Genomic DNA, 22250 nt, shown 5'->3' with positions numbered 1-22250 from the left:
TTTACGAGCCATCTACAGTAAATGGTAGTTTTCTGACAAAAAGCCGATAAACATTCAGCTCTGCCTTTTAGATGCACCGTCTTATCAAAAACTGATGAACACAGAGGCGTAGGGTGTGTGTTTGATCAAAATTCTCTCTCTTGCTTTGGTTGGTCCGGCGCCTTCGACGGAGGTCACGGTTGGTCAGCTCAGACTCAGCTGTCTAAAGGAGGATTTTATTTTTTTTGGACTCGGTCAGACTCTGTCACCGACACTCATTGGTCAGAGAACATGAAAAGCACCAAGAGGCCTGTGTGTAGTCGCTGAATGAACTCTTTAGGTTGTGTCTGTTCTATTTATGTGTATGTTTCTGTTGTGTTGTCATTATATGAGAAAAGAGTCCTTGTAATCACAACAAATTTCCGTAAGGATCAATAAAGCAGTCTTAGTCTGAATTCTTTAAAAAAAAAAAAAAAAAAACAAGGGGGCACGATGTCCTGGGCGCTACCCTTAGGGAGCCCCACACACGGAGCCGTCTATATATGTTTATGGTAAATGGGGCGCCAATAAAGTACCTTGCCCCGGGCGCACGTTTTGCTCACTAAGCCTCTGCCTTAACATCATCTGCCCCTTTAGACTCCAAGGTCTGAAAGGGGAACTTTTACGTTTGGGTCTATAAGCCAATCACAATTGTGTATACAATCGCTTACTGGAATTTAGTTCCAGGGAGGCGGGGAACTGGGGAGGGGTAAAAAATGTTCCTTTATAAAAAAAAATTCTTAATTTATTAAGATCAAAATTCTCTCTCTATTACTATGGTTGGTCAGCTCATACTCAGCTGTATAAAGGAGAAATTCTTAAAAAAAAAAAAAAACTTTTGTAAATGTTGCTTGTTGTAAAACACAGGAATCAGTTTAAAAACAAGATTTAAAAAGTCTTACACATAATCACCTTTAGTGGTCAGGCGAGTTGAACGTGAAGGGAAGCACTACTTTAGTTTCAGGATTCATATCCGATATTCAAGATTTCTATAGGGTCTCAAGTCAATGTCACAGTCGCAAGCTCATTCTCCCAAGATAAGTTTACAATTCTCACAGGAAACAAACAATTACATCTTATAAAACAAGCACCAAAATATATTCAAACAACTTTTATTACAACAGTTAGCAGTTACTAGATCTCTATAGAAAAGCAAAACAATAACTTGCAATAAATGAACAAACACTATAAATATTTTTAAATTGAAATAAGAAAGACTACATGTTTTTAAAAAGGCACAAAGAAAAGAATACCAGCTCAAGCTTGCTTTGATTGGCTGTCGAAGAATCAGAAAAGGAACAGAAAAATCAAAGATGAAAGTGTTCAAGTTATAAGGCTAATACAATAATCTCATACCGAGTTCAATGGTGTAACAAGGCGAGAACAAACATCAATCATAGGAGAACAAGATGCAGAGTTTTATCTTTCTGACATTAAAAAAAGACAAAACTTAATGACTTACAATTTTTTTTTTATAAATAGAAAACAAAAGTGTCTTTTTTTATTGCTTCAAATAAAAATAAAATGACCAAATAAACTGATAACACACTAAACAGATCAATGAAAATATTATCCTATAACATTATACAGTCCTAATTAGTTTTTTTTTTTTAATTAATCAGCTCTATGCTAGAATAATTTTCACAAGAATGTTACAAAGTCTCAGGTACTAAAAAGAAGTTTATAAGAAAAATTTGAATTTAATTATGAAAGTAGTTTTCATTGCTAATGTACTAACAAATATTCTCAGTGAGCTGGAATGTACAGAAACAAAAGACTTGAGTTCTAGAGCAGCTCCATGTTAAAACACATGGCTGAACATGTGGCTTTCAAAACTAACCATTCATAAATTGTTTTTGGAATCTAGGGGGCGCATTTTTCAAAAATTCTTCACGATTCCTGTTTCTTCCTCTCTGTCCATTATTAAAGTTTCTTCCAGGTCTGTGGTAGTTATATCTTTGGTCGTCAGAATAATCTCCCTTGTTAAAGTTTCTATAATTTTGTCTTCTGTTGTTAGCTGGATGATAGTCATTATCATAGTTAGTATTACTAGTTTGATCAGCTCTGTACTGGTACACTTGAGTCTGATCAAAACGACCATTGCGGTGACTGCTGTGTCCTCTCTCATAACTCCTATTGTCATGCCAGCCCTTTTGCCTATAATATCTAGCTCCAGGATTATTCCTGCGATCATAATAATTGGCAGAATTTTGACTTCTATATTTTGCAGGCCTGTAATCGTCTCCTGGATTTTCAGAACCATGAACACCCCCCTCAAAATCCAGCAGGTCTCCTTCAGTATTGTCAATGATGTCTTTACCAGTTTCTTGTCTCTCTAAGTCTTCATTCTCCTCACTCTTGTTCTGAGGAATGATTAAAAAAAAAATTAATTGAAAAAAAAAATGTAAAGAAGAAAAAAAAAAATCTAAGCGTCCAATATTAATTGAAAATGTTTGGGCAGCTGATCATTTTGTGGTCATTGACAATGTTTGAGGAGTTGATCACTGTGAGATAATTGACAATTTTAGGGCAGTTCAAAGGTAAGATAAGAAGATAAGTTGATCTTTTTGTGGAAATTGACAATGTTAGGGCAGTTGATCAGTGTGAGGTAATTGGCAATTTTAGGGCAGTTGATCAGTGTCTGCTAATTGACAATTTTAATGCAGTTGATCAGTGTGAGGTAATTGGCAAATGTTAGGGCAGTTGATCAGTGTGAGGTAATTGGCAATGTTAGGGCAGTTGATCAGTGTCTGCTAATTGACAATTTTAATGCAGTTGATAAGTGTGAGGTAATTGGCAAATGTTAGGGCAGTTGATCAGTGTCTGCTAATTGACAATGTTAGGGCAGTTGATCAGTGTGAGGTAATTGGCAATGTTAGGGCAGTTGATCAGTGTGAGGTAATTGGCCATGTTAGGGGCTATTGATCAGTGTCTGGTTATTGACAGGTAGAGATGATATTATTTTTGATATAAAACCCAACCCCCACATCATGTTTACCGAAGCCTTTTGAAACTGTGCATCAATCTTGTGCTCTTTCTCTTTGAAATCTTCCTGTAATGTTCTGAAGGCCTCCAAGACACTGGCACGATCAGTCCAAGCTCTCTTGGCCAGCACATCAGCCAACAGTTTCCTGAAACTGCTCAGAGAGGAAAGCACTTTAGTCACATCTATCAGAATGTCAGCATAGATCTCTGAATTTTCTTCAACTTTTCTCTGGAGCAGAAAACGTTCAATTTTGTCTAGCTCATAATATATCTGTAATGAACAAAGACATTGTCTAATTGATAATATATCTGTAATGAACAAAGATATTGCCTAATTGGTAATATAACTGTAATGAACAAAGACATTGCCTAATTGGTAATATATCTGTAATGAACAAAGATATTGCCTAATTGGTAATATATCTGTAATGAACAAAGATAGTGCCTAATTGGTAATATAACTGTAATGAACAAAGACATTGCCTAATTGGTAATATATCTATAATGAACAAAGATAGTGCCTAATTGGTAATATATATGAAATGAACAAAGATAGTGCCTAATTGGTAATATATCTGTAATGGACAAAGAGAATGTTTAGTTGGTAATATATCTGTAATGAACAAAGAGATTGTCTAGTTGGTAATATATGTGTATTTAAACAAATAACAAGAAGTGAAAACATTAACATAATTGATGCATATGTCTTAGAAGGAGTTATTGAGTTTACCAAACACATTTCATATTTAGTTTTTAGAAGAAAGTAAAGTGTTTCTTTTTTTGTTGTTTCAATCATTATGTAAAGAATGCAATTAAATAAACTGAATGTGTGTATATAACTTGCAACCAGCTTTATAAGAGACAAAACTAATTCCCTGAAGGCCAGCAGGATATGGTCTATGTACTGATCATTTTGAAGCACAGTGGAGATTACTGACAAATAATCCTTAATTTTAGTGACTTATAATGAACAAAGTATTTGCAAAATGTAGAAATTGAATCATTTAAATGTTCTAGATTTCATTGTTGTCTCCCCCTAGAAGCTTATTAAAACTAAAACTTGAGACAGTTTAAAGAAGATAAAATGTAAACATTTTCATAAATTTACATAATGCAATGAAAGCTTTGTAACTACAAATAGATAGATCAGAAAATAGGATGACACAGGAAGTGTGTATATTCAACCTTAAAAGCTGCACACAAAAATGTAAAAATTAGTCAAACACTATCTACTTATGCATTTGGCCTTCCTACTAGTTTCTAAGATATAATCACATACAAAACCAGAAGTCATTTCTAAAGTAGCCAATGTCCCCACTTTCAGGTGAACATTTAAGATAATCTACTATCAGTACAAATAATACCACACATGAAACTATTCATGGGAAAAGGCTTCCAGCAAGAACTAAGCTTTTAGGACAATAACATCTTCTATCATAAATATGTAGAAAAAAAAAATGAATGGTGTTTACTTGTTTGTCGTAGATTTGATAAAAGGTATCTAGCTCTTTAAGTGCAATACGATGGGACTGATCCAAGCTGTGCACTTCTTTGGTCAGTATTGTCAGAGGTTCTCCTAAAGCAAAAAGAGGTCAATTCATCAAATTATTTGGCTGCATGTAACTTATCTTTTATCATAGCAAAATAAAAGTTTAAAAAATTGCCATATTGAATATGAACAAAAAGTGACCGGTCATTTCATCCCCAGTCACTTTATCCCCAATTAAATATTTTGTTCTTAGTCATTGTGTAATTGTGTTGTTAAGACTTTGCCTTTAAGCCCTCATTTCATCTAATATTTAAATATGTTTATTTAGAATACTTTTTTTGATATTTTGGACATGCTATTCTATAGTGTTGATAGTGTTCCCCCTACTCTCTTCAGACTTGTGGAGAAATGAAAGAATATATTTCAATAAGTAGACATATTGTTATGTGGAGTTTGTATTTAGTTATATTGTTTCTGTATGTTGCTGGGATGTCAATATTGTCCTGCGCATATTGCGTGATGTAATGATCAAAGGCCAAGCTGTGGTGGAAGTAGGGACAATCTTTTGAGAGACGGATGTACCATTGGAATAATTAGGATCACTCCGCTCTGCGCTCATAATTTATCATCAAAGGCCAAGGTGTGGTGGAAGTAGTGGAAATCTTTTGAGAACGATTAGAAAACCTATGATCTTGCCACTGATAACTTATCTCCTGAAGGCCATCTTTCACGTTATTTGTCAATTATTCTTTCTTAAATATGAGCGTGTCATTTCAAAACCTGATATAACGTTTTATTTATTCTAATAAACACTAACTTCAAGAAATACGCAACACTGGCCAAGAAATTACAAATGATGTACAGCTATATGAATTAAAGAATCGTCTTCTGTACCTATTGTCAATAGCCTATCTTATTTATATCAATTAACATGCAAAAACAATTTTATATATATATAGATGTTATTTTTTATATTTTTAATGACATTATATTCCTTTTTTATTTATCAATGTTAATTCTTTTTGTCATGTAAATAAAAATAAATATATGAAAAATTGTTTATTTTCATACTTTTTACCTTTGATGGATTAGAGGAAGAAATGACCAGCATATGAAATGAGCAGGGGATGAAATGGTCAGGGGATGAAGTGACCAAGGATGAAACGACCGGGGATGAAATGACCAGGAACCGAAGAAAAGAAAACTATATTTATAAAATGGCTGCAACTTATTTAACAAAACTAAGTCTTTTAAAATTGGCTTTTTTTTTATAACTTTTAATTAAATTTCAATTTTTATAACAATTCAAAATTTTATTCTACATTTTTTTTTAATCTTTTAAGGCATTAATATGAACAGAGAAAAACTTTTTAATAATCTAGAAATGCTTGAATATTTCTGAAGTCTTCACTCAATGTTTGTAAGTCAACTAATTTATTCCATTTCAACAGAACTGCTTATCTTTCCAAAAACTTTATTTGGCTGATGATGTACATTAAAGCTAATTAAAAGGGTTAGAGTATATTTAGCCATTACATAAGAAGTTGACTACAAACCATCCTCCAGTGGTTGACCAATCTCTGTTCCCAACTCAATGCCGCAGACTCCACAAAAATTATGGCTCAGAGTGAAAGGGCGAAACATTTCTTTTAATTCGAAATCTCGATAAGATTTTTTCTTCAACTTCATCTTCATGAGATTAAACCTAAGTGCTTTTATGATTCTCTGTAAAGGATATTAACACGACATGAGGTGCAATGTCTGATAAAGTTGAAAACAAACATGTAACAACACCATAAAAAGCTTATGCCTGTAACCTCTGCCTGTTCTTTTGCCCAACATGAACATAACGGAGTGAATTGTTCTTTTTTTTTTTTTTTTTTTTTTTAACTACAGTTTAAAAGTAAAGTAAAGTTCCCCTTTCAGACCTTGAGATTTATAGGGAAGATGATGTAAAGGTGTTCTGTTTCTGTGACCAAAGGTTAACAAGGGTGTCATGTGACCACCACAAGAAACACTTTACTTCTCCCAACTTAAGTCAGTTATCTATTAGAGCTGGGTGGAATTAGGGGGCTCCTAAAAATTCAGAAATTAAAAATCCCTGTCTTCACAGAGATTCAAACTTGCGATTTCTCAATTTGGAAGCCGAGCGCTTAGCCACTCAACCACCACACAACAGTTTGTACAAATTCTGGTGAAAACACTTTAGATTTTGTTTTTCAAATACATATAAAATCCCAAAGATTTAATTTAGAAAAAATAAAACTCATCCCATTTTTGTACAAAATAATATTTTAATTGTATTGTTACATTACTTGTATTGCTGTCTTCTTAGATTTCTCTTGCTCAGCTGCTACTTTCTTTGCCTCCATTTTTTGTATATCTTCTTCATCCAAAGCATCTGCATCCTCTTTCTGAAGTGTGAACATTGAAAGTAAGATATTACAGATATTTGCATATTTATAGTTCTTAAACCTTATAACTTAAAATACTGTCAAAATTATGACTATTTTAAAAGAATAACAAACACTAATTAGGTTACATATATAAAATTACATACAACCAATTTATAAATATCAGAATAGAAGTCACAAATAGTATGCTTCATGCTAGCTCCTATTAGGAGACAATATATTTCTTCATGTGTCGCATTTTTATTTGAGAGTTGAGTTGTTCATATAATTTCTTCTTCTTCTTCTTCTTCATCGTTCTCATTGTTATGTTGGAGTGTTCATATGACTAGACCAATACATGAGATGAACTGCGCAGTGGTTTCCAAATCAGGGAGCTCTCCATAAAGTTTTCTTTCTATTGGGGTGATTTGGGGCCAATCCTCACCTCATATAATTTATTGAATTTTCATCTCTCAAAGTAAAGAAACATCTGCAGGTTTGAAGGAGCCAATTTATTTATATTACACCCAAGAAACACTTCAAACTATAGAATATCACTTCAAACTCAGTCAAATAAAATGAATAAGTTAAGGAGTATCAGAAGTTTAAATCAAACATAGATTGCTTGATAAATGTCATTAAGTACTAAGGTAGCTTGACTGTGAAAAGCTAAAAACAGTGAACGATGACCAATTAATAACTACTGAAAGACAACTAACAACCAAAGACCTTGTTTTCTGTTCTCCCAAAAAGACATAGTTAGATGATCTCACTATCCTTGATCTTTACATAAAACGCTTTTGAGAATATTTTTTTCCTTCAACCTTTTTCTTTAAAACATTTTATCCTCCAAACTTTCTTTGGAATATTTTTTTCGACCTATTGCTGACCAAAACCACACCTAATTTAACCTAGCTTACCACTCCTACTTGCCGTGATGTGCATGACCAACTGTATTATGTCTAAAACACTTACCTCTTCAGTCTCAGCACTTTCAGTCTGAGCCAGTTCCTGAAGGTTGATGGTAGTCAGTGGAATGTTGGGATAACTTGTCATCTCCTCATACAACATGGGGCAAGTGTCACGGGCAACCCACTGACATTGAAATATTTTCAAGTTTTTTCGGCTACGAATGTATACAAATAATGCTGTAGCAATTTGAAGATATCCACTAGCCTTGTTGACAGTGTTAATCAGTGTTTTTAAAGGTGCTGGGAGTGTGTCAGTCACAGTAAGCTAAACCAAAGAAAGATTCACAGTAACTTAGTCTAAAACTAACATAAATGTGAATATTGCTTTGAAATTAAATAACTAAATTAAATTAAATTTTACTGAATACAATTGCCACTTGAGATTTTGAAAATATAACAGCCAGTAGTAAAAATTTTGCCTTATAAATTTATCTTGAGATTTTGAAAATATAACTGCCACTTCTAATAACTTTCCTAATAAATGCATCCTGATATTTTCAAAATATAACTGCCTCAAGTAATAACAACTTCTAAAAACTTAATAGAAATGTGAAGCATGTTTTGAAATTAAATTTATCTTGAGATTTTAAAATATAACTGCCTCTTGTAATAGATTGTCCTTTTTGACAGAATTTCAAATGCTATCAAACCTTGAACAACTCTCTTCTGATGGGGGCCTCATATTTACTGCTGACAAACTTTAAGGGTATGTTCAACAGAGTACAAAGTGAGAGAATCAGGACACGCTCAGCAAGTTGATACTGAGGCTGAGCTCCAGAACACAGATCATTGAACAGTGCTATCAAACTGAAACCACTGTTAAAACAAAAAAACATAGAATTTGATTAAGAAAAATTGAGATAAAAATTTCCAAATATAATTTAGCTGATGTGAACTTGTATGAAACAATCTATATAGAAATATTAGTGTTAAACATAACCTTTTATAATAAAAAAAAAAGCACATATAACCTACATACCCACCATTTAATAAGTTACTTCATCATTTACGATAAGAAAATTATTGTTTAAAAAAAATGCAATAAAACTTTGGTAAGAAGTCTCAAAAATAAAGAAAAAAAAAGACTTAACTACCTAAACTCATTCTGTCCAACCAGAAAGTTACAATAATGCTCTTCTCTGAAATACAATCTTTTACTTTGGCTGCTGGAATATTGAGTAATGAGCTGCTGAATTTTGTCCTTGTTAGTTTTCCCACCATCTTTGGCCAAACTGGCATTGACTAGATAAACTGTGGCCAAAAGTGAGTTAGATAAAACAAAATTTGGTTTGTTTTTATCTTGAACAAAGCTCTGAGGAAAAAAATGAAACAAATGAACACTTTTCTTAAACTAACTTTCACAAAAACTATATTAGCAAGAAAGAAAATTGTTTAAAAACTTACATTTCCAATAAAAAACCATGTGACGGTAAAATAGAACTCCATCCAGAAAATCAAATGTTCAGGTTTAGGCATCAGACTCAGTACATTGCGCCTCCCTAAAGTGCTGATCATCTTAGAAAAAGCAAATGCTGCCTCTAATGGATCATGATCTTTAAGCCAATCCAAAGATTCTATAAAACGTGAGCCAATGGTCTCTACCATCATTTCTCCATCAAAAGCACTTTGGACCGGTGAAAACAAAGCATACTTCTTATATTTTTTGGTCCAGTGTTTGAAGTTATTCCTTAGTTGATTCTACAAATAAAACGAAACATATGAATAACTTAATTAATAGTGCAATATGTCTAAAAGAACAGTTTGACGTTTTAGATAATTTGGTCAATACATGATAAATTATTTTAGTCATTTAGTAAGTATACAATCAACACAGTTATCAACCTAATGGGCTAATTGGTACATTTATATGCTGCAATGTCATCATTCGGATTGAAAAAGCTCAAGAATTTTTTTGGACAAAAAAAACAACAGCCAATAGTCCAAACAAATTTAACCATTGCAAGTGATTGAAGGTAGAAAAAATAATATTAAGGTCTCACATCTTAGTGTGAAAGTAAAATAGAATCACTGATGCACTGACAGGGTGGGCAGACCAGCTAAGCAAATACACCACCTAAGTACTATAAGGGCAGAATGACAAGTGCATATGTGATACAGTATTGTTGTCCAAAGTATTTCAAAGGAAGTTGTAGATCCAAGAGGTTGTATATCTCATGCATGAGAAAGAAAGAGACATAAATAATACAATCAGAAGATGTCAAGAACAGGGAGATTCAGATGTCCAGCATTAAGTAAGTATCAAAAGACCATGTTAGGGAATTCTTTCCTTATGGGAATCACATAGCAAAGTACCAATGCACAGAAACTATTAAGTGACTATTTCAAAACTTCAGTATTAGACATTGAATGGTACTGCTTGATAAGAATTCTAAACCCACCTCCAGGTCCTGAACTTCCTTCCTAACATTAAAATGTTCAAAGTTGAAAAGAGTGGAGAAAAAACTAGCTTGAACAATCCAGTCCGATGTTTTGCACCTTTCTTTGACCACATTTCTGGACTTGCCTTTACCCACTCTCCCTGGGTTGTCCCACAAAAATTTGAAGTATCTGAGAAGAATACAATAGGGCAACAATGATAATCTTGAACTTGAGGGGCAAAGTCTGTTCTCTTCATTATAAATGCGGCAAGCTCTCTTGGTTGCCTAAAGATCCCCAATTTGAGTCTGAGTCAGGATGAGTTCATTCATTTTAGATTCCATACATAAGAGTGGAAATTTAAAACAAAGTAGTTAACAAAGGGGAACAAAAGGAGTGGGTCATTTTGTTGTCCACATCAACTTTGTTCACTGCTCAGCAGAGAAATTTTTAGGAGATTCTTTTGGAGGTGTTGGCGAGCAGAAACAAATATAAGTTGCCACTAAATCATCAGAAAATTATCCTTAAAGATATATAATTATGACATTCTCAATTAGATTTAATGTTAAACCCTTTATCTAAATGTAACCCTGAACCTGGCCACAATGCTTAAGCCTTACACTAATCCTAAACCTAAGCATCTCACATTACTTAACCTAAAATTAAACCTTAACCATAATTCTAAAACAAAATTCCAAGCACTTTACCTGAAGCCACATACTAATATCTTTGTAAAAAAAAAGTCTCATATAACTAAAAGAATACTTGAATTTTACACTGACATAAATCAGAGATCTTTAGCTCAAAAGTCAAGAGCTAGAATATTTTCAAGGAACTTAGATCAACCATTCTTCTGCACTTCTACTCAGTAACATGCTTGTCTTAAAGTTAATTTATTTAAAAGTTCATTAAAATGTATATTTCTTTAGCCTAATTTTTATACATAATAAATAAAAATCATGAATTATGCTTGGCGTAGAATCATAAGATAAATTATTGCTATATAACATAAGGTAAACAGAAGCAGAGTTTTGGTTAGTAGTTACAATGAACCTACCTTTGAATTTGGTTAACAACAACTTTAGAACTTCTTATTTGTGAAACCAAATTTTTGACCAAGTCTTCATTTTCTCTTGTTGCAGTAACACTTGTTGGGAAACTGTAGTCTAAAAACCTTTTCACAGTGTCCCACTGGCTAGTGACATCATTCAAAGAGCTGAGCTCTTCCTTCAGTGTTTCACAGTCAGTTCCTTCCAGTTTGTCCAGTCCTGTCTGCAGGTAGTGGTCTAAACTGACCTGACAAAACACAGGATTGATCATTCAAAATTATAACTGTACATGTATTTATCATAATGAATTCTGTAAACACTGAATGTTATTTATTTATTTTTAAAAGATAACTTTTAGTTTCAAAAGACATTTCCCCCTTTAATACCTTTAAAGCAGGGGAAGTAATGCTAAATTGTTTAATTATCCCTTTCTTTAAACCTTAAACTTTTTTTTTAAAGCAGGGGAAGTAATGCTATAGCCACAACACTATAACCACATTTTTCTGTCATAAAACAAAAATTATCATTATTGCTATGTGGACTCCAGAATGTCTTCAAATCCTTAAGATGTAATGTCATAATCTTTAATTAATGACAAACAAAAATGCAAAGCATTTCATACATTTAAAAAAAATTGCAAAAAAAAAACTTTGAAAAGATTCAGTTTTTAAGTGACCTATCCATGACAGTCTCTTCCATAAAAACTGTGAATGTACACATTTATTATTATTCCTAGACAACGAATTGCTATTTAATGTTGTATCAAAAAGTAAAAAAATTATGGAAATTAATTGTAATAAAATTGTATACAATATATTAAAGACTACATGAAGCATCACATCATTTCTACAAGATTTAGTTATAGTCAAAAAGCCTGTTATATCAAACGGCATGGGACTGACTTACTCCATGATACCGAGGTAAAATATAACAATAAATGGGTGAAACTCTACAGAGTACCAAAAAGTCATACAGTGATTTCAAAAACAATCTGTATACAAAACAGAATTTAATGTAGCTGACTTTGTTTCATCAAAGTTTTAAAACAAAACTGAGTGCTCAGTACAACGAGAATTTTACTACTCAAAATTTAAATGACTGTTTAAAGTAATAACTCTAAGACTAGCACTGCTTTTTGGTAAATTATTGTAGGTTCAAATCTTAAATGTTGTTTTTCATAGAATGAACTTCACAACCAAAATTTAAGATTTAAATAACCCAACAGATATTCTTCACACAGATAACAGATGTAAATAACTAAAACAAACAACTACTAACTGCTAGTGTGTGAATGTTCAGTATGTCTTTCTCTTCAGTTAGAGTAGCTATGTGTTGGTGCCTGTATTGACAGTCTTGGTCTGTACACTTTAAACCTTCTAGGAAGTTCCTACAAGGTGTGTGTTTAGGTAACAGCAAAGCCAACTGTTGTTTGACTTTTTTGCTCCAAGATTTGATCCAACTCATGACATGATTTCTAATAGCAGTCAGTGCCTGTAGAAGAAAATGAGAACCCATCAGCATAACAAATTATGAAAGTGTAATGTCATGTATCTAGACAATAGACAACATTTGATGCTAATAACAACAATAGATTTTCCACTGAAATGTAATAGCTCAAGGATCATTATTAAACAGAATATTTTTACTTCCAATTCTGGAATTTACACAATTTCTGCATCTAAGCTTCGATTAAAAGGTATAACAAAGAAGACAAGAGGGTTTAACAGTCAGCTGTACATTCATGCTTTTACGCTGCATTTATTTCTTCATTCACTCTATTTATATAGTATTATCAAACTGGAATTATTGAATGTCAGTGCTTCTAGATCCAGAGCTGGAATAAGCATGATGTGAAATATCATACAGCAGTTTACAGTTAAAAAAAATATATTCAAAAAGAATAAAAATGTCTATCAATACATAACTATTTTTGCATGCAACAGAAAAATTAATGATTAAAAGAAAGTTACTGGCATTTTTAAAAACTCTCCTAGAGTAAATCACCAATTGCGCACATGTTGGCTCATTTTTTCAGTTTTTAATTTTTAACTTCCTAATGGTTAGATCTAGGAAAAAAATGAAAGTATATATAAACTCATCAGCTATTGGTCAATAAAAATAGATTAGTTGCTTTGATTGCCAACACTTTTTTATACTTAGAATTTAACTCAACTTGTGGTAGGGTCTGTAAAGCTTTGCGAACGCAAAAAACATGAGTGTTAACGTTTGCCAACGCCAGGAAAACATTGCGTACAAAGCATAAAGAATATATGTTAAAACCAATATATTATCTTCAAATTCATTTCATTGAGCAATTTTATTTAAATACTAGACCTAGCTTGATTGGTTATCACTCTGAACCCACAAAATATTTCCCTTCTCTGCTTGTAACTGACGTCACACCTAACCCCACCTCTCACCAGTTTTTACCTGTACTGACCTCGCCTCGCTTACGATACTGGTCATTCCATCTCTTCTGAAACAGGTGGGGGGAGGGCACTAAGCCTACAATTATCAGCTTGATTTTTTTTTCCTCTGGGAAACTGAGCCGCTCATTCACCCCCCCCCCCCCCCCCCCCCCGAGTTAGGTAACTGAATGAACCCTACCATACATGAATGCCGCTTGACTACACATCTCTAGGTGACTTTCCCTACACACTTGCCATTGTTGGCTGTAAGGCCCCTACTTATTTGTTTTATGTAAGCGTTTCTCAACCTTGTTTTGCGTCAATAGACTATAACGAGGAATAAAAATGTCCACGTGTAATGTTTGTACATTAGAAAAGTTTTTATGTGGAATGCCCAGTTTGATTCTTTGCGTTGACAGCGCATTTTTTCTCATTGCTAGAAGAATGTTGACTTTAAAAAAAGGAATGGGACGGGACAATATTGAATATGTTTACCTTCTCCTAGCATCTATCTCAGTTCTTCATACCTGTTATAGCTCTAGATCATGTTTATCCGTAATGGGTATGGTCATAGAAATATTTTCAAGTGAAATTTAATAAGACTTCTTGACACATGTCTTTTTTGTCATACAAAAGTCATCGACACAATTTAACCATGCACGACAGTAGCTAGAAAACAGAACGTTCTGGCATGAAAAATTCAAGTAAAATCCTATTAGAGGCTACATGCATTGAAATATCGTCTTTATCAAAAAGTTTTGAGTCCCTCTAGTTGCATATTAATAGTGTTGCACATTCCCTTTTTACTTTTGCGAAAACGATATGCCTACAGCTACGCCTGCATTCTATAAGGTCTCACTTAAGTGATCAAACGACACCTATGAATTCAATCAATTTTCCCTTTGAAACATTGTAAATAAGGTCGATTTTAGGTGTTGTATTAAATCAACAGTTTCGTCTTTGCGCCCCCCCCCTTTTTTTTTAAACAGCAAGTCGCATCCCCCTTTGAGAAAGGCTGTTTTATATTAAAAAGAAAAACAAAATGCCCTTTTTTTTAAAAGATTTATTCACATTAACACACAGCTAAAACCTGCAAGTTTATTCGTACAGCAAATCTGCGCATGCAAGAAGCTATGTGAAAAAAAAAAAAATTCCTTTTTAAAACTAATCTAGTTGTAACGGCAAGGTGGCCATCTTGGATTTACATTCTTTTTAAATTTTAAGCTTGTGAAATATCTTTTCTAAGTCTATAAAAGATTAGCAATAAATTAAACACAATTAAATGCAAATCATATCATGTTTAAATTATATTTATTGACACTTAAGCTTATTATTGTGTTGTGCGCAATGGCTTACATAGTAAAATATAGAAACGATTGCGTACAAGCCTATTTATTCTATTTTAGTTTAATGGACTATGCTGGCTATGAAATAGACATATTTCCATGCCTATATAAAAGTGTTTTATGTGGGTCTTCTTTGGTTAATAGCCAATGAAATTTAAAAATCGCCTTAAGACAGGACCTATTCTCGTTTTTCCGGAAACATTCCATCAATGGAAATTCCCATACATGCAAGTTTGGACCTTTTGCTAAACCTTGTTAGATAGAGAAAAGCGAAAGTAAAAGAGTCAGAAATATAAAAAAATGGAGCCTGAGCAATTCTGATAAAGTAGTCTCGCAATAAATACAGAAATAAATAAGTTATGGGTAATATTAGGGTGACTTGTACGCAATGCTTAATGTGTCGCAATTGGTGATTTACTCTATATGAAAAGCTAATGTTTCCTTTCTGAAAAGAATGAGAAACTGAGCAGCAATTTTTTTGAAGAGAACTGAACATATATAGTTATTTTTCCTAAAAACTTTTTTTAAACCAAAGTACTGATACCACATTGTATAAAGGCCTTCCCATGAAATTGAGTATTATTAAACTTTTTTTTTGCTATAAAATTAATAAAAGTATATATATTTTGAAACTAGAAGTTATGTTCCATTTTCCGAAGTGTTTTTATTTCCTTATTATGTGAATTTTATTTTTATTTCAAGTTTCAAGTTCTCTTTGCTAACAAGTTAAACATGACTTTTAAAAATTGGAAACAGTAGTGAATGGGTTAAAAAAACAACCCTAGCTTTATTAGAAACTTACATGTTGTCTATCAGTTTTGATTTGAACTTCAGCCGTTTCCTCCTCCTTGTTGATTCCTAAGAGGCTCTGACAATATGGATACTCGTTGGGGTACCAACAGACTTTCTGTGTGACAACATCCAGATCAAAGCCATAAAACTTTAAATAGGACAGGAGCTGCTCACTCTTGTTTCCCTTTGTGTCATACAAATTTTGTATCACCTGAGAAGAACAAATAAGATTGTCTCGAAATGGGACCTGCGTAATGCAATTGTATTAATTGTGACACTTGGGTTAGGCTATGGAGAATGTCAGTGATTGTAATATAGACTTGTGTTAATGTTGCGTTTATCAGTAAAAAAAAAGATGACTAAATTTGAAACTGACAAGCAGACAGACAGGAATAGCGAAATATCGAAGTGGCAGCTAGGTCTTCATATCCACATTTAAGTCATGAGTTATTTGGGTGAAGAGGTAACAATTTAATCGCTCAATTCAAATAAGGACATTTTGTGAAATAGAGTATTATAGATGCATGTATATATCATATGTTAAACTTTAGAAACAAAGGTAAATATATATTTTAAGACAAAAACTAGTATTCTTGAAGAAATGAAAAATGATTTTTGAAAAAAATATTTACAAAATACAATAATATAAAACAATTTTATTCTAAATCTGAAGCAAGAACATTCTTCCATTAATGATGATACTAGCATAACCCACTGGCTACACCCAGTGATGGTTCCCAGGTTATTTATTGTTTATTTTGCCATGGACCCCTTCCATTTTTTTTCTAACTTATAACAATATGATGAAATAAAGTATATAGAGTACATTCTTTTGGCCAGATAGTTCTAGTAACTATTTAGTTGAATTGGAACAGCTCATAAATTCAAGTATCACTCCCCCCCACAAACACACACACATACAAATAGCGTCTAGTCTTATTTGCACTATCTGACTATTTTTCAACTTTTTCAGTTCTTATTCTGAATAAGAACAGGGCAAAGGACAGGGAGTTGAGAAAGACTGTTGACGAGTCTTGCCTGGTGCCCCAACAGTCTACAGACTAAGGGATAGGTAAAGGTAATTCTGAATATTTGATGGCCTATATGATATTTTTTTGGCCTGGGCCTTTTTTCTTCAAGCATGCTGCAAATGCTCACATAATACTTTGACCTTACCTATCACACTTATTTTTTTGCACTTCTGCTCACATTTCAACACCCCCCCCCCTCCTTGTAACCAGTATATGCTATTATGTTAAGCCCCAATAGTTCAACAGACTTAGGGATAGGTTAAGGTGAATTCTAGTGTATGAAACATTGAATTGAAACAGCCTGTTTTAAATTGCCCCCCAAAACACTATCACTTCTGGCCTGTGAATTCTATGTCTTTTCTCTTCCCCCTGCCTTTTTCACCCCTTCCCTCCCCTCCCCCATCAAAACACTTGAACTTTAGGATCTCTTACAGGTAATCTTAATCTAATGGCCCATTTTATTACGCTACCCCTCCCAAAGATCAAATTATTAAAATTAAATTGTGCGAGAAACGCTATTTGAAAAAAATAAAATAACATGATTAAGGACTTGACCCTCAGATTATAAGTCTGATGTTCTAGCAACTGAGCTAACTGGGTATTATTTATAGACAAGAACATTACCCATAAAAAGTAAAGTGCTTAAAAAGGATCATGAAAATATTGTAGCTGTCATAGACCAATGGTAAGTGATAACAGGTAAAATTTTCTTATTTTTCATCCACAGCTAGCGGGAGTATTCGCCATGAGTGAGTGAGGGCTTGTAAAACTATTTATAAGAGTAAGCAACCCTAACAGAAAATCTATGTTATTTACAACATTTCTTTCTTTCTATATAAATTATACCTATACAAATTTTCCATTTTTTAACTATTATTATAGACTGATAAATCATTTTATGAAATATTAAAATAGACCCACTGTGAGGGCTTGTTTCACACAGTTGACACACTTCTTGCATTCTTCTATTGTCAGCTCAGCAGACTTGACCTCTATAAAAGCAGCCAGACTTTCAAGTCTTCCAATGTCATTTGGAGGTTTTTTCATATCAAAGTCATTGTGTGCTAGACAGAAAAAAATATAGCCCATGTTGATTGCATTCAAGTTAAAAAAAGAAAAAAATCTGTTGTAGAATGTACTGTTTCTTACATTCTGAAACTAAATTTAATTTTTTTTTGGTCACCATTATTTTTAGTTATACTATTTCAATTAGATTAAATCACATTAAATTAGATAGACTGTTTTTTCTTCATCAGAAAATATATTGTTATTTGCGTGTGAAAATTACTTACAAAGTACTTAATCATTATAAAACTAAAGTAGCTAATTTTTTTTTTACATTTCACAGAAATGTTTCACATTAGTTAAGGAACAAAGGGAATGTAAAATGTAGTTCATCCATTTATCAGACATTAACATTATGTGGAGATCATGGATTATTTTATAGTAATACATGTAATTATGTATACACCTGCTACAAAAACCAAATTTCTTATTCCTTTTACGTTAAACTGTCTGTATGTTAGTGAAGCGTAAGCTATACTCAGTCATCCATCATGACGTAGATATTTTCCCAAATCTGAAGCCCAACGTCACATACCTAAACCACATAGGTGACAGATAAAGAAGTTTTTAGTTGGCTAGCACAATGTCAAACTTCCTTTATTTTTACACAGTAACAAACTAGCTGGGTGGAAACAACATTACTCTTTTCCCCTGCAGACAAGCCATTTACTTTCAGTCAACTAGAGTTCTTAAAACAACTTTGGTCAATAAAAGATCCTGAGAACAATTTTGGGAGGCGTGGTGGTAGAGTGGTCAACACATGGTTTCTGAACCCATGGGTCTCTGGGATTTGATTCAGGATTTTTTAGGACACCCCTGAGTCCCCACAGCTATAATGGGTACCTGTCTTACATTGCGTAAGTAAAGGCAGTTGATCATTGTGCTGGCCTCAAGAAACCCTAGTTAACTGTTGCCTTAGAAACAGATGAGCTTCACATCATCTGCTCTTTAAAATAAAACTCTGAAAGGGTTTCTGCTGAAGTGTTTTAGTATCACAGTCCTATTCTCTCCTCAATTAAAATGATTTAAAATTGTTCATTTACTTTAATTTTTAATGGATGTAATGTTTAAGGAATGCAATAAATGTGCAGTATGCATCTATTTGGTACAGAATATTTTTTTTTCTAATTAACTAAAACAATGCCACTAACTATTGTTTAAAAAAAAAAGAAAGATTTAATGAGAGCTAAACAAGATGTGATGTGACGGGTCAAGCTAAACAAATGACTTACCACTCTTCAATAGTTTTTCTTCAAGTGTATGTTTGCCTAGAATAAGTTTTGCTTGAGCCTGGCCATCATAGTCACCAAGATCAATATAAATGTTTAGTGCCCTTTTAGCATGTTTCTTGATGTTTTCCTAAAAATCAAATAACATAGTACAATTGCCAAGATCCAGATGTAAAATAAACTCAAAGATTAAATCCATTAATATTTAACTAACCTGATCAAAGTTGGTTTCATATTTACGTGCCAACACCAAGTTAATGAAGGCGGTTTGCTGTTTGTTCATACCATCTGTAGAGTAGGCTAAAGCCTTATCTGTGTGTCCGTTTCTTAACATGAGTGTAGCAGCTTCTTCTGTTTTGCCTAAAAATTATACAAATTATTCACATAAACTAAACCTGAAAACTATGGTACATATCTTTATATTAAATATATTTTTCTTCACTTTATTCAAGAAAACACCATTTAATCATTTCTTTCTCTTTCTTCAACCTCTTCAAAAAACACTATTGAATCAGCTCACTGATTTTCTTAAGACAGTTCTTTACAATTCTAAATCAAGCTTTATAAAGAGTGAAAACTAAAGAAATGTATCTCTGCTTTCTGGAGCCATTTTACATTGACATATGTCAGTGATTCCAGTTTTTACAGTCTCCTTTTGAGTCAGTAATCAAAAAGCTCAACATTTTTTTTCTGAGCAAATTAAAAGCAAAAAAAAAAAAAAAGTTCTCACAGACATTAACCCTAAGAGTCTCAGTGGAAATGTGTGCTTTTTTAACATTAACCCTTAAGAGTCTCAGTGTGCTTTTTAATATTAACCCAAAGAGTCTCAGTGGAAATGTGTGCTTTTTTAACAGTTCCCACATGAAAACAATGTAGGTTGGGACTGTAATAACACAATGGAACACAGGCTATGAAACAATAACTTGAAATTAGTTGAAACAATTGATAATATGATCAGAGAAAGCAGTTTCTCTGGACACAATAATTCATTACAATGAAAGTGAATTTATAGAAATAAAATAATCCATATTGTTTTAAATTTATCCTTTATATTAAAGAAATTACAATGCTTCTGGAAGCCATTAGAAAGCAAAAGCAGTATAAAACTGCTATAATTAGTAAATGGAATTTTCCAACCACCTCTAATAACCACCAGTACATTTGCAAACTGATATCATGTGTAATAGCAACATTACTTGAAAAGCTCTTCTGTGGCTAGTATGTTATAGACTAAGCTTTCTATGCTTACTGCTTTGGTTAGTGGCATACAAAAAAAGATAGCCTATTCATTGTACAGGGGCCAGAACAAAAAAAAAGTTCTCTAAAAAAAAACACAGTACCTTCCTTCATCATGAGTTCAGCAGCCTCAGCGAAGTAGCCATGATTCTTAAAGAAGTCTATCTGGGAGCCAATATCTTTGACTCTCCTCATGGCAGCTATGGCTTTCGAGTGTTCTTTGTTCTCATGGTGATGTCTAGCAGCACTAAGAAGAGTAATAAGGTTTTAATTAAGAGAACTGGCTTAAGAGTAATGTTGGTCTCTGTTCTCCCCTATCACATCCTCAATATTCCAAATCAATATCTATATATTTGTTTTATAAAGAAAGTGTGGCTATTTAAAAAAACATCAACATATAAACGGCATTTTTGGTTTGAGCCACGAATAAAAGATTGTTAAACCACACCTAGAGATCAGGGGATTTATGAGACGTGGTAAAGCTAGCTATAATGTTGCAGGTTCAGTAAGGTCAATATAGTAATATACTGACCAACAACCAATCACCATGATATCTTGACTCATTTTCAATATGACTTCTCTAGATGATTATGTAATTATTGACCATTTCTTAGATCTTACATTTGGAACATTTTTTTTAAGGTCATCCCAATGTTCTATTTACCAACACCTACCACTAACTTGAACTGACTTATCAGCAGTCCAATCAAACTAAACGTATACATTTCTTTGACAATTAAAACTGGATGAACATGGACATGACTTTATTAGTAACAAATTAAAACTGCTTTGGTAAAAAAATTATTTAATTGATTACTGTATGGACTACTTTTTAAGTATTTCCGACATCACAATCCTTATTTTCACAGAATTCTTGCAAAAAATGTGACAAAATTAGTAACTTCGAAATACCAAAATAAAATATTTACCTAAAACAAAGGTTTTCCTCAGACAAACTTGGCTTGTTATCTAAGAGTATCAGAGGCACAGGTCGACCAGAGTTTTTAAATTTCTGTCAGGTCAAGAAAAGAAAATAATAGCTTACATCCCCATCAAATCAGCAGTTACGTACTATTAACATTTATGTACTATTAACAATTATGTACTATTACTTTATTACTTTACTTTTAATGCATATTCATTAGTTAATACACCAACCTTAACTTGCATTTTGTATCTTGTTAAACAGTCCATGGCTCGATCAAAATGTTTAGCTAACTGAAGAACTTGAACTGCTCTGCCAAACATTCCAACTTTCTCCAGGCAGCTGCTTTCATCTAGGACATATTTGGAATCCTGGAGTTTTCTGTACTGTGAGGCAGCCTCCTCAAACTTGAAGAGCAAAGTTTTAATTTTTTTTCAACATTAGTTACGATACAAACAAAAAACAAAGTAAGTTACATCAGCTCTTGACCAGCAACAGAAGCATTGATCCAAATGCAATTTGGGGAAGGGGGTGGCGTGGTAAAAAATGTTCAATTTTTAAAATCTAACATTCATTAGTTATTAAGAGAAAGATAATCGCTTTTATAAGTTGTATAAAGGTATGATTGTCTTTTTTTTTAAAAAGTATTTTTCATGTTTTTCTTGTTTGCTATATTTACACGTAACCTCAAGGAGCCATCAGATTGAAATCATAATTTTTTTAGTATATCATGTTACTGAAAAGACAAGACAGGCAAGCATACAGACAGCAACTGTTCCTGAAGGAGTCATTACAAATTTTTCAAATATTTTATTAGTAATTTATGTTATTGAGAAAACTAACAAATGGACAGCAACTGTTCTCTGTAGGAGCTATTGCTAATTCATCAAACCTAAAAAGAAAAATCTCCACCTTTCAAAACAAAGTAACATAAAAA

General features: G+C 32.9%; 1 protein-coding gene across 1 annotated transcript in view; it reads right to left on the bottom strand.

Annotated features, from left to right (window-relative positions):
* Nucleotides 1–1114: 1114 nt before the first annotated feature.
* Nucleotides 1115–22250, bottom strand: part of LOC106069055 (TPR and ankyrin repeat-containing protein 1-like) — a 71059-nt gene continuing 49923 nt past the window's right edge. The window contains exons 46-64 of the mRNA XM_056016083.1: nt 21547–21720; nt 21318–21400; nt 20493–20635; nt 19367–19512; nt 19156–19282; nt 17780–17922; nt 15838–16038; nt 12560–12772; nt 11290–11528; nt 10256–10424; nt 9261–9554; nt 8951–9168; nt 8507–8672; nt 7861–8121; nt 6808–6906; nt 6049–6217; nt 4476–4579; nt 3017–3274; nt 1115–2381 (exon numbers count right to left, since the gene is read on the bottom strand). Coding sequence (XP_055872058.1) covers nt 1854–2381; nt 3017–3274; nt 4476–4579; nt 6049–6217; nt 6808–6906; nt 7861–8121; nt 8507–8672; nt 8951–9168; nt 9261–9554; nt 10256–10424; nt 11290–11528; nt 12560–12772; nt 15838–16038; nt 17780–17922; nt 19156–19282; nt 19367–19512; nt 20493–20635; nt 21318–21400; nt 21547–21720 — 3735 coding nt within the window. The 3' untranslated portion in view covers nt 1115–1853. The remainder of the gene's footprint in view (nt 2382–3016; nt 3275–4475; nt 4580–6048; nt 6218–6807; nt 6907–7860; nt 8122–8506; nt 8673–8950; nt 9169–9260; nt 9555–10255; nt 10425–11289; nt 11529–12559; nt 12773–15837; nt 16039–17779; nt 17923–19155; nt 19283–19366; nt 19513–20492; nt 20636–21317; nt 21401–21546; nt 21721–22250) is intronic.

Source organism: Biomphalaria glabrata, chromosome 17, assembly GCF_947242115.1.
Source record: "Biomphalaria glabrata chromosome 17, xgBioGlab47.1, whole genome shotgun sequence".
Classification (NCBI taxonomy): Eukaryota; Metazoa; Mollusca; class Gastropoda; family Planorbidae; genus Biomphalaria; species Biomphalaria glabrata.
This window is presented reverse-complemented; position numbering and strand designations above follow the sequence as displayed.